Source organism: Rhinolophus ferrumequinum, chromosome 10 (assembly GCF_004115265.2).
Source record: "Rhinolophus ferrumequinum isolate MPI-CBG mRhiFer1 chromosome 10, mRhiFer1_v1.p, whole genome shotgun sequence".
Classification (NCBI taxonomy): Eukaryota; Metazoa; Chordata; class Mammalia; order Chiroptera; family Rhinolophidae; genus Rhinolophus; species Rhinolophus ferrumequinum.
The window spans coordinates 8,922,633-8,934,024 of NC_046293.1; the positions used below are offsets into that span (position 1 = coordinate 8,922,633).

General features: G+C 59.7%; 2 protein-coding genes across 2 annotated transcripts in view; both read left to right on the top strand.

Moving 5' to 3' along the window:
* BAIAP2L2 (BAR/IMD domain containing adaptor protein 2 like 2) overlaps positions 1 to 2,342 on the top strand; it is a 28,408-nt gene extending 26,066 nt beyond the window's left edge. The window contains exons 11-14 of the mRNA XM_033118455.1: positions 295 to 594; positions 890 to 1,097; positions 1,621 to 1,664; positions 1,863 to 2,342. Coding sequence (XP_032974346.1) covers positions 295 to 594; positions 890 to 1,097; positions 1,621 to 1,664; positions 1,863 to 1,938 — 628 coding nt within the window. The 3' untranslated portion in view covers positions 1,939 to 2,342. The remainder of the gene's footprint in view (positions 1 to 294; positions 595 to 889; positions 1,098 to 1,620; positions 1,665 to 1,862) is intronic.
* A 511-nt stretch (positions 2,343 to 2,853) lies between these two features.
* On the top strand, positions 2,854 to 9,923 carry SLC16A8 (solute carrier family 16 member 8). The gene is made up of 4 exons (XM_033116117.1): positions 2,854 to 5,506; positions 6,215 to 6,358; positions 6,580 to 7,407; positions 9,329 to 9,923. Exons 1-4 carry the CDS (start codon positions 5,293 to 5,295, stop codon positions 9,625 to 9,627), a joined length of 1,485 nt encoding a protein of 494 aa, XP_032972008.1. The 5' UTR covers positions 2,854 to 5,292; the 3' UTR covers positions 9,628 to 9,923.
* Positions 9,924 to 11,392: the final 1,469 nt, after the last annotated feature.

An 11,392-nucleotide genomic window follows, 5' to 3' on the forward strand; every position in this document is an offset into this window, starting at 1 on the left:
AGCAGGAAATGAAGCGGTCACCGGTCACCGTAGGTCTCTGGACACACTGCTTTCCTGCTCGGACTTCCAGTTCCTCCTCTTAGGTGCCCCCGCCCCTGGTGGGACATGAGGCTGGACCGGTGGCCTGGAATGCCACGACCTCCTCAAGGGATCAAATGAGTTACTCTCTGCAAAGCCCCTGAAGCGAGGCCCGCAGCAGCAGGGCCAGTGCTGTGTGCTGCTCTTAGATGTGGTGTTTGGGCCTCACTGTTGTTGGGCCTTTTGCTTATGGGACCGTCTGCTTCCGCCCCGCAGGAGTGGTTGGTTCCCCGAGGCCTATGTGAAGCCATTGGAGGTGCCCGTGAACCCCATGAACGCCTTGAACCCCGTGACCTCCATGAACCCTATGAACGCCTTGAACCCCGTGACCTCCATGAACCCCATGAATGCCTTGAACCCCGTGACCTCCATGAACCCCATGAATGCCTTGAACCCCGTGACCTCCATGAACCCCATGAACGCCTTGAACCCCGTGACCTCCATGAACTCCATGAACCCCTTGACCCCGATGACCTCCATGAACCCCATGAGTCCTATGAATGAGCTACCTTCCAGGTACCTGAGTGGTCAGATGTGGAGTAGGGGTGGGGACTCCAGTGGGGGTGGCCCTGCCCACTAGGGGGTGCATCTGTGAGTTGCAGTCCTGAGTGGACTCAGCCCCCTCAGCCTCTGGAAAAGGGCGCCCCATTCCTCTACCATGAAGGTCATGGTGTCCAGCCCTCTGCCTCATCTCAGGACTGCCTTCAGGCCAGCAGGCTCCTCACACAGGTGCCGGGGCCCAGGAGATGGGGCTGATGCAGCAGCACCTGACTCCTGGACCCCGTCCCTCCTCTCTTTTCTCTGGATTCAGGTCCTACCCACTCCGGGGCAGCCATAGCCTGGATGACCTCCTGGACCGGCCAGGCAACTCCACAGCGTCCTCAGAGTACTGGGATGGCCAGTCCCGCTCCCGAACCCAGAGCCGGGTCCCAAGCCGCGCCCCCAGCCCCACACCTACACCCTTGCCTGGCAGCCGCCGAGGTAGCATGGGCAGCATGGGCGTGGCCAGTGACGTCAAGGTGAGCCCCCTTCCCCCCAGTCTGTCCTCAACCCTGGGGTCGTCCAGGGGCAGGGAGACCAGAGACCAGGTAACCCTCTCTGCTTTGCCACTGAGTCCAGCAGTGGGCCCTCCCACCCCAGCCTCACTCTGCCCACCTGAGTCTGGGGCGGCGCGTGAGGGAAGCATTTGTCTCCTGGACTGGAGCCCTAGGTGTCCTGCTGGGAGCACTGGAAAAGGCCTGTTCTCCCTGCCTCCCTACGGGAGGCCAGACCAAGGTCCTGGGTCAGAGCCTGGGGGGAACCTTCCCACGTGGTCCCCGCCATCTTATCTTGGGGGGCGGTGTTTAGCCCTGGAGATGGTCTCTGGCCCAGAAACCTGCAGAATTCTGGGCTTCAGAATCCCGGGGCTGTGTTTCCCAGAAGCCTAGCCCTGCAGCGGCTTCTGGGCCAGTCCTCTACCCTTCTAGGAGGGGGAGAGGGAAGGACAGGGGCTCCCTTGCTCTTTTGCCCCGAAACTTAACCCTTCCTCCACCCCCACTGCAGAAACTTATGTCCTGGGAGCAGCACCCCCCAGAGCTCTTCCCTCGGTGAGTCCTTGAGCAGGGGTCAGAGGGGACCGGGCTCAGTGGAGGGCTGTGGGGAGAGACGAGATAGGGGTGAGTGGAGGGGACCGGATAGGGGCAGGAGGTAGGGGTGGATACCTGGCTCAGGTGTCCAGTGCCTTCCCTGGATCCACAGACAGCTGACGACCTGGGACCCTCTCACCCCAACCTCTCTCCCCACAGGGGCACAAACCCCTTTGCCACCGTAAAGCTGCGTCCCACTGTCACCAATGACCGCTCAGCGCCCCTTATCCGCTGAGGCGCCTTCCTCCATCAGGGGTCTGAGGTCGCCACCCCACCTGTCCAGAGTCTGCCCAGAGATGGCGGCAGCAGAAGCAGCAGCAGTGGATCCAAGAAGCCGGGGCCCTGATGCTGGGGGTGGCTGCCCTTCCCCAAACTGCACCCCCAGACTGAACAGCTCCAAGGGCACTGGTCTGGGGTCTGGGACCTTCAAACTAAAGCAGGCGGAATTGGGGGACAGAACCATTTCTTCCCCTCCAGGGGCCCCAGGACTCTCCCTGGGGGGCCTACCTCATGTCCCCAAACTCTTTCCCCCTTCTCCAACCCGTGGGGAGGAGCCCCTTACACACCCCCTCCTCTGCCCCGCACATGTCCCCATTTATCTTTTGTACACAGTGAGAAATAAAGCAAGTGGACATGGCAGCAGGACTGGGGGTGTCTGATTTGGGGGTCCGGGCAGGCGTTGGGGTAGGGACCTCCCACTAGAGAATGGATTCCAGGAGGTCCTGAAGACCAATGGTAGTTGTCTGGGAGGCCTCGCTCACTCCCAGCACCTCACATCTGTCTCTTTAAGCAAGTCTTTTTTTTTTTTTTTTAACTTTGCTGTAACACAGTTCGCTGTTATACCACCATAGCCTCATATGTTTCGCACTTACTGTGTCTTTTTTTTTTTAAAGATTTTATTGGGGAAGGGGAACAGGACTTTATTGGGGAACAGTGTGTACTTCCAAGACTTTTCCAAGTCAAGTTGTTGTCCTTTCAATCTTAGTTGTGGAGGGCGCAGCTCAGCTCCAGGTCCAGTTGCCTTGTGAGTTGCAGGGGGCGCAGCCCTCCAGCCCTTACAGGACTCGAGGAGTCAAACCGGCAACCTTGTGGTTGAGAGCCCACGGTCCAACCGACCGAGCCATCTGGCCACCTGGGAGCTGAGCTCTTTGACTTCATTCTAGTTGCAGAGGGTGCAGCTTGCTGGCCCATGTGGGAATCGAACCTGCTGCCCCGTTGCCCAGAGCTCACATTCTAAACAACTGAGCCACCTGTCCACCCTAAGCAAGTCTTTAGGTCTGTCCTAAAGCCCTCGAGCTCTATCTCCAGCCCTAATTTCTGCTGTGGGTCACCCAGGAAATAGTTGCCTCTCCAGAGGAGGTGGGGTGGCAGTGGCCAAGGTCCAGGACCACCAGCAAGTCACCCTCTGGAGGCCTGAGACACAGCACCCTTTGTTCTGCCCCTTCCCACCCCCACAGTCCCAGGCGCTCCTCCTGGATTAGCTTTATCCAGGGAAAAGCCACAGAGGCCCCTCCTGGAATGTGGCCTGGGGGTGGGGGGCAGGCAAGGAATTCAGGTGATTAGGAGTGGTGGGGGTCTCTCCCAGGCAGGGCTCTGCCCCCAGGACCACTAGGACCCCCAAGGCAGGGCTGTGTCCTCTGCCTACCCGGGGCTCGAGGAGGTAGCGGGACCTCCTGTGTAGCTCTCCCTGGGCAGGCCTGGGACGGGGCCCCAAGGTTGGTCTCTGCCCTGTCCCTTCTCTCCCAGGCTAAAGCCTCTTAGAGGAGGTAGGGGTGGGGGAGTACTCTAAGCCCGGGCTTGGGGTAGCTAGCTGTGGAGCTGTAGGGGTGAAGGCCGGGCCAGCAGCTGATCTGCCGTCAATAAATGCCTTCAGCTGCACCCCTCCACCCCTCATCAGGCTAGGCTTCACGGAGGGGCCAGTAGGGTGGCCCCTCCCTGCAGGCCTCAGATGTGAGGCTAGATACTCAAACCCGCTGGACAGCTCTGGTGAGTATGGGGCGAGGGCTACCAGGGACCACCCTCTTGTCCCATAACAAGAGGACGAAAGACAGGAAAAGCCAGAACCTGGTCCTGGTGGGGCAGGGGCAGAGTCCCAGATACCCACAGGTCCTTGGTATTGTCCAACGCTAGGAGGGAGACCCCAGGTCTGGAGGGGCTGTGGGAGGGAGGCTCCTGCCCCAGCTGTGGGGCAGGGGGTCGGTCCTGTCTCCGACCACCCTCTTCATCTGTTCTGGGGGCACATGGGAATGCTGTGTGAACCCCAGGTCCAAGCTCCAGGAGTGTGAGAGGCTTCAGAGCCAGTTTCTGCATGTGTAGGGATTGGGGTGCTGCTAGGAGTTTGGAGAGCAGAATGTCTCTTTCCTGTTGCCCCCCCAAAGATCCCCATCTGTCCAGTGGGAGCCAGAGCTCCAACCCCCACCCCAAGATTCTCTGCTAGCCTGCGGTGATCACTTATCTTACAGGTGCAGAAAGTGAGGCTCAGCAAGGGAGGGGACCTGTCCAAATCACAGAGGAAATCCATGGCTAAGCTGGGATGAACTGGAATTCAGCTTCCATGGATTCTGAGACAAGGCTAATGTTCTGTTATAAATGTCTTTTTGTTTTATTCCCATAATGTTCTAATGACAATAGTCACTCTTGATCATAGAGAAAAATTAGAAACACACCACAAGGGCAAGGCGGAACATAAACTACCCATTTTGCTGCTAGTGCCTGTCCCTCACTTTGTTCCTTTGTCCTGATGTAACTGGAGGGCATACCGAGCTGGGGCTCGTACTGACTGCACCGCTCAGCCAACAGACCCACACAGGAGTGGGTCATAGAATAAGCGTTTATTATCAGAGCACCGGTGGCCTGAGAAGGCAGCGGGTGAACACCTCCAAAACCGCCTCACACTGTCAGACCGGCTGGGGGTATTTAAGGGAAAATCAGGGAACTCTCCCAGAGGCTGAAGGACAGTCCCAGAGGTGTATTCTTTCGTGATGCCCCCTTCTGTCCTATCTCTTGTGGTGCCAGCGATCCAGGGACGGTGGGGGGGAGTAACCTGGGGAAAATGCTGAGCAATGGAGTTTGTGATTAGCAAGCATCTACAGGGTGGTGGCGGGACGGGCGTCCCGGAGGCATCTGAGCTCACGCTGCAGGGGTGTGATTCACTGTTTAAGTGAAAAGTGAAGCCAGCTGGATGGGGGCAGGGTTCCTACTACAGGGAGCCCACTTGGGCCCTGCTTCACTGAGACCCTCAAACATGCACGCTGGGAACACTAGAGGTCCCCACCCACACACTGGCTGCCCCTCTCCTGCCACCATTAGGTCCTGAGGAGCAAGGAGTGCCCACCCTCCAGAGTGAGCCATCCTGAAGTCAGGACTCAGGTGGGTAGGGACCTATTATCCTCCTGTCATTCTTCACACACCCCTGGGAGGAGGGCAGGTTCCCACCACGGTTTACCCACCTGGCTTCATTCCCTGAGCAAGGCTCACGTGGGTGGGCCCTGCCTTGGTTTTGCCGCTTCATCTCCATCCCCCTTCCTTGTCTGGGCTACAGACACTCACGCTCACTCTTGTCTCCCCTCCTCCAGCAGAGGCAGTGGTGATGGGCGCTGGTGGTCCCAGGCGGGGCGTGGGCCCCCCAGATGGCGGCTGGGGCTGGGCCGTGCTAGGCGCTTGCTTCGTGGTCACCGGTTTCGCCTATGGCTTCCCCAAGGCCGTGAGCGTCTTCTTCCGCGCACTGATGCGTGACTTCGGTGCCGGCTACAGTGACATGGCCTGGGTGTCCTCCATCATGCTTGCCATGCTCTACGGCACCGGTCAGTGCTCCCTCCCCAGGCCCAGGACTGGGGATGGGGATGAGGGACCAGGAGACACTCAACCCCCTGAGAATCCCTTGGGGCCCCTTAGGGAGGACACAGAAACCTTTTCCTTCCTGTCAGAAGGCTGGCACCAGAGAGAGGGGAGGAGAGGGAAGGAAGGGGGCAGCAGCCCGAAGTGGAGCCTGCACCCAGGTGGCCGCCCTAGCAAGCTTGACCAGTGGCAGGGCCCCCACCATTCCTGCCAAAAGACCAACACCTGCCTAAGTTACAGGTGGCGAAACTGAGATCTAAATGAGATGATTGGTTCCCGCGCAAGCTCTAATAGGGTTATTAGCTCTAATAGGGAGATAGGGTTATTACTGGAGTTATCCCGGCTAAACAGCATGAGGGGTGGGGGAGCCTGGGGAGCAAGGCAGCCAAGCCAGGGTTCCAAGCTATGAAGATAAGGCAGTGGGGTCTGACCCTTATGCTTTGGGTTCCCTGTTCTCACGAGGGGTGGGGATGGGGAACTCTGCGCTAGGACAGGTCCCTCCTGAGTACCCCATAGGGTACTGTCTCCTGGGTTTGTCCCAGCCAAGCTGTGTGACTTTGGCTAGACACTGCTCTCTAGGTTCCTTACACTTGGAACTGGGAGGTGCAAAGCCTGGAGTGTGTCCAACGGAGGGGACTGGGCCAGCCCGAGGGGTGACCCTTCCCTGCCTACAGGCCCGGTGTCCAGCATCCTCGTGAATCACTTCGGCTGCCGCCCGGTGATGTTGGTGGGTGGGCTGTTGGCCTCGGCAGGCATGGTCCTAGCATCCTTTGCCACACGTCTCCTGGAACTGTACCTGACGGCTGGGGTGCTGACAGGTGAGGGTGCCCACTGCTCTCCGCCCTTGCGGGGCTGTGGGTGGGGATTGGGAGCCCTTGCTGCAAGAACTCATGTCCTCAGTTTCCCCACAAGAGGCCGTCCTACAAGTCCAGCGGCTCAGTTTCCCCGGGTTGCCGGTTCGGGTGGGGCCTCGCCCCTCCCGCCTGCTTTGGGGTGGTGGCAGCCTGGGGAGCCCCGCACAGCGCCGCCTCGCCCGCAGGCCTGGGCCTGGCCCTCAACTTCCAGCCGTCGCTCATCATGCTGGGGCTGTACTTTGATCGGCGGCGGCCTCTGGCCAACGGGCTGGCGGCGGCCGGCAGCCCCGTGTTCCTGTCGGCGCTGTCGCCGCTGGGCCAGCAGCTGCTCGAGCGCTTCGGCTGGCGCGGCGGCTTCCTGCTGCTCGGCGGCCTCCTGCTGCACTGCTGCGCGTGCGGCGCGGTCATGCGGCCCCCGCCGGGGCCCGGGCCTCGGCTTCGCCGGGACAGCGCGAGCGGCGCCCCGGGAGAGGAGGCGGCGGACGGCGCCGGGCGGAGCCTGCGCGCGGCGCCCCCTGGCGGGCGGCCCCGCCGACGCCTGCTGGACGTGGCCGTGTGCGCCGACCGCGCCTTCGCCGTGTACGCGGTCACCAAGTTCCTGATGGCGTTAGGGCTCTTCGTGCCCGCCATCCTGTTGGTGAACTACGCCAAGGACGCGGGCGTGCCTGACGCCGACGCCGCCTTCCTGCTCTCCATCGTGGGCTTTGTGGACATCGTGGCGCGGCCAGCGTGCGGCGCCCTGGCCGGCCTGGCTCGGCTGCGGCCGCACGTCGCCTACCTCTTCAGCCTGGCTCTGCTGGCCAACGGGCTCACGGACTTGAGCAGCGCGCGCGCGCGCTCCTATGGCGCCCTCGTCGCCTTCTGCGTCGCCTTCGGCCTCTCCTATGGCATGGTGGGCGCGCTGCAGTTCGAGGTGCTCATGGCGGCCGTGGGTGCGCACCGCTTTCCGAGTGCGCTGGGCCTGGTGCTGCTCGTTGAAGCCCTGGCTGTGCTCATCGGACCGCCCTCTGCCGGTGCGCCTTGCAGGGGGGCGGGGGGGGGGCGGTGGAGCGGCCTAGTGCCCCTAAATCCAAGGGAAAGCCCCTTCCTGTCCCAGATGGAACTTACAGGAATTAGGGGAAGGGACGCCTCCTCTGACATAGCCTGGTTGGGTGGACTCCCCTTCCCATGGCCAATTAGCCCCTCCTCCAAGCCGGTACCACCTGGGTGGGGATGGAAAAACCAGGAAAGGTGCCAGGAACAACCCAACACCGATAGCTGCTGATCCACGGTCATTTCCAGCTGTTGGCACAAAGGCCTGTGAAGTGCAAATACTTATTCTCCTTTTGCAGATGGGGAAACTGAGGCACAGAGCCACAGTACAAGTTGCAGTCCCAGAATGAGAGCAGGGCCCTGCCCAGTGCTAAATGCCCACACTGCATCTGAGTGTTTTAATCTCCCCAGCCTCTAAGGTTGATTGGAATAGGGACAGTGTCCGGGGAACCAGCCCTGGGGCCAGGAGCAGAGTTGGAGTTCTCAGTGTGCTCACGTGGAGAAGGAGGGGTGCTGGGGTCTTCCCCTGTGCACACGGCCCGCACTCATCACCTCTTAGGAAATATCCCGATGAGGATAGTCAGGGAGGGCTTCTTGCAGGCAAAGGCAGGCCTCACAGAAGAGGGCGCAGGGTATGTCTGGGGGAAATAAGGCAGGAGTTGGGACCAGAAAGGTGGAGTGGGGGACATTAGGGTCTTCCTGGGTTGTTGGGTGATTGCTGAAGCAGCAGGAAGTCTGCCTGTGAGCAGGAGGGAGCTGAGGTCAGCTGTGGGGTGGAGCAATGGCAGAGGGAGGCCACTTTTGCTGGGGCTCCATCTGCACCTGAGATGGGGTGAGCTGCCCATCCTTCCAAGGCTGGGCTAGCTGAGTGCCCTCATCATCTCACCCGACCCCGTAGGAACCCCAAAGGCCCTGAACTTGTGTGTGGAAGACCCCCCATCTCAGCACGAAAAGCCACAAAACCAACCACCAACCCCCCCCCACACACACACACAGAGGCTCAGAGACCATCTTACATTTTCTTGTTTGACCCTGGGGTGGATCTAATAGGCAGAAGAAACACATGGGTGATAAGGTGAAGGACACTACAGGGCTGTGTGTTGGTGGGATAGGGACCAGGAAGGCAAGTTGGGGGAGTACTGCTCAGAGGGGCTCAGAGGGGCACTTCCCCCAGGCCACAGAAGTGCTGACCGAGGGGTCACAGCATTGTGCGGACAGCCACAAGAATGCCCCCGTGAGAGTGGGGAACTCATGAAAAAACCACACTTCAGGGGAAAATATTTGCAGTTTAGAGATTTTCCTGACAGTAATATGTGCCTGGGATAGAAAAATTGGAAAGTAAAGAGAAGGAAAAAGGAGGGACTGACTCACAAACCCTGCCCCAGCTGTACTGAGCTCAGTGTGGGGTCCGGGGCCTTCTGGGAGGTGCAGGCCTAGAGGTGTGTGGGGTGGGGGCCGTGGGAGAGCTGAGACAGGCCCCGGAGTATTAGGTGGAAAGAGCAAGAGGTAGGGGCCCCCAGAAGAGTGAGGCTGAGCCCAGTACGCCTTCCCCACTCCTACCCCAATTATCCCCAGGTGGGCAGCTCACAGGGCACACGTGTGCTTGGATCTGAGGGTGGAGGGGCTGCCCTGTAAACTGTAAAAAGTGCTGCCTCACCAAAGGCTCCATATCACTTAAGAAACTGAGGTCCAGGGAAGTGAAGTGACATTTTTAAGGTATCAAATGGCAGCGCCTGCATGGGGTTTTGCATCTGTAAAATGGGAATAAAAATTGGGCAAGTATGTGTGTCACCCATGATCCCCACCAAATTGAGGGCACCACCCTTTATCTGGGGATGTGGCGTGGGAGGTAAAGGGTGAGGTCCCTCACAGACCCTTACTTCACCCTCCCTCCCACCCCAGGCCGCCTGGTGGATGCCCTGAAGAACTACGAGATCATCTTCTACCTGGCTGGCTCTGAGGTGGCCCTGGCCGGGGTCTTCATGGCTGTCGCCACCAACTGTTGCCTGCGTAGCTCTCAGGATGCCCCGCCCAGCCCAGGCACTGAGGGTGGAGCCAGTGACACCGAGGACGCCGAGGCCAAAGGGGACTCAGAGCCCCTGTCCACGGAGGAGCCCGGTGGCCCTGAGGTCCTGGAGGTGCCGCACCCTGGGACTGGGTCAGCAGAACCCGACATGGAGGCAGAGCCAGGCCAGGGCTAGACGCAGAGTCTGTGTCTAGGATGGCTGGCCATAGACTCTAGGAACAGGGCTTCCCCTCTCAGAGCCCCGGCTGCCTCAAGAGAGCCTGGCATTGGAGGCGGCTCTGGGGTGGCCACCCCCCGGGGTCCAGGTGGGGAGCTCTGTCCCTCATCTGCCCAGTGGGCCACGGCTAGGTCCTGTCCCCGCTCAGTCAAGCAGCTGGGCCACGTGAAACAAGTTCATAAAGCTCAGCTGAAAGACAGAAGGTTCTGTTCCTGCACCTCCATTGCGGCTCTGGCTGTAACTGGGTATGGGGGAGGGCGGTGTCTGAGAAGCTCTCCCACGGCCCTCTGACCCCGCAGGTGCTGGGGAGGAAGTGGCAGAGATGGAGGAAGGCTGGGGAAAGGTGTTCCCAGACTGAGAGGCACTTAGCTCCTGCCAGCCCAAGCTCTGCCCGCTGGCAGCACCTCCCACTTGAGGGGGGCGCTGCTTGCAGGAAGGGGCCCAGAACCATCTGAGAGAGTTTAGGTGTGCAGTGGAGGGCTAGAATTCCTGTCCTGAGTCTTGGGCTCCTCTCGCACACAAAGGTTGACAGTAAATGACTCCATCCTGTCATCCAGGAGCGTGGGGCCAGCACCCTACCCTGTGTCCCTCCCGTCTTCCTGAGAGGGTCCCTCTCCCAGCTGAGCTCCAAGTCTCTCTAGATCAACTTGGGTATCCTGGGGACTTTGCTCTAGACACGTGTCCCTGTGGACACCACTGGGACTCTCCGGGCTGCCTGGTCACCTGCTGAACCTGGCACCTGCTTCCCTTGTGGGGAGTCCCAAGAATGTCTCCTCTCTTGCACGTCAACGTTTGACCTCACACTTTGATCCAAGTGCAGTCTCATCCTGCCTGGGAAGACTCAGGGTCCACTCCCTCTGCACGTATCCTCGTCCCACTGTCTGACACCCCTTTCTTTGCCTCCTTCCCTCCAAATGTTGTGTAGTGACCAGGCCCCAGTGAAGGAAGAAGCCTCCCACTGCAGACCCCTTCCACCCGGCCATGCTCCGTGGCAGAGCCTATCCCACGGGAACGCCTCCCTGCTGGCCTCCTTTTCCAGCCGGGCCCCAGGGAAGTGTGGGAGCCCTGGCAGATGCCTGGCCCTTCCCTAGAGTAGTGAAAATGTCTTCTTTTACAAACTCTGTGCCAGGCACTATGCCAAGCCCTTTACAGACGGTAACTCAGCCAATCTTTCTAACCTAATGAGATAGGTACCATTATTAGTCACACTCAGATAGGGAAACTGAGGCACAGGAAAGCTGCGTAGTAGTCCTGGGTCACAGAGGCTGTGACAGGAATCAGGCTGTCAGTTCCAGTTTGTGCCTTTGACCTCCATGCTGGCTGCCCCTTCAGAGGGGGTGTAATCTGACAGCTCTAAGGGACCCACGTAGACCCCAGTGACAGTCCCTCCCTCCCTCCATGCTCCCAATCCTACCTGACAATCCCATTCAGGTTTCTGGCTGGGACCCGCATACTCAAAGCTAATAAGACAAAACCAACCCCCTGTCCCACGCTGGACTCTGCTCACCCCGCTTCCATTCCCTCCCATTCTCAGGATGACCATGTACTTCACTGTCCCAACGGGCACTCTACTAATTACACTACTACGGGCCACTACTACTAATTACACGGGGACCACAGCTGTGGGCAGGACAGTCACCCTATTTCTACCCCTTGGCAAAGACACGGAGTACTGTGTAGCATTGTCCACCAGGCTTCTCCCCCTGGCCCTGGCAGAAGCGGT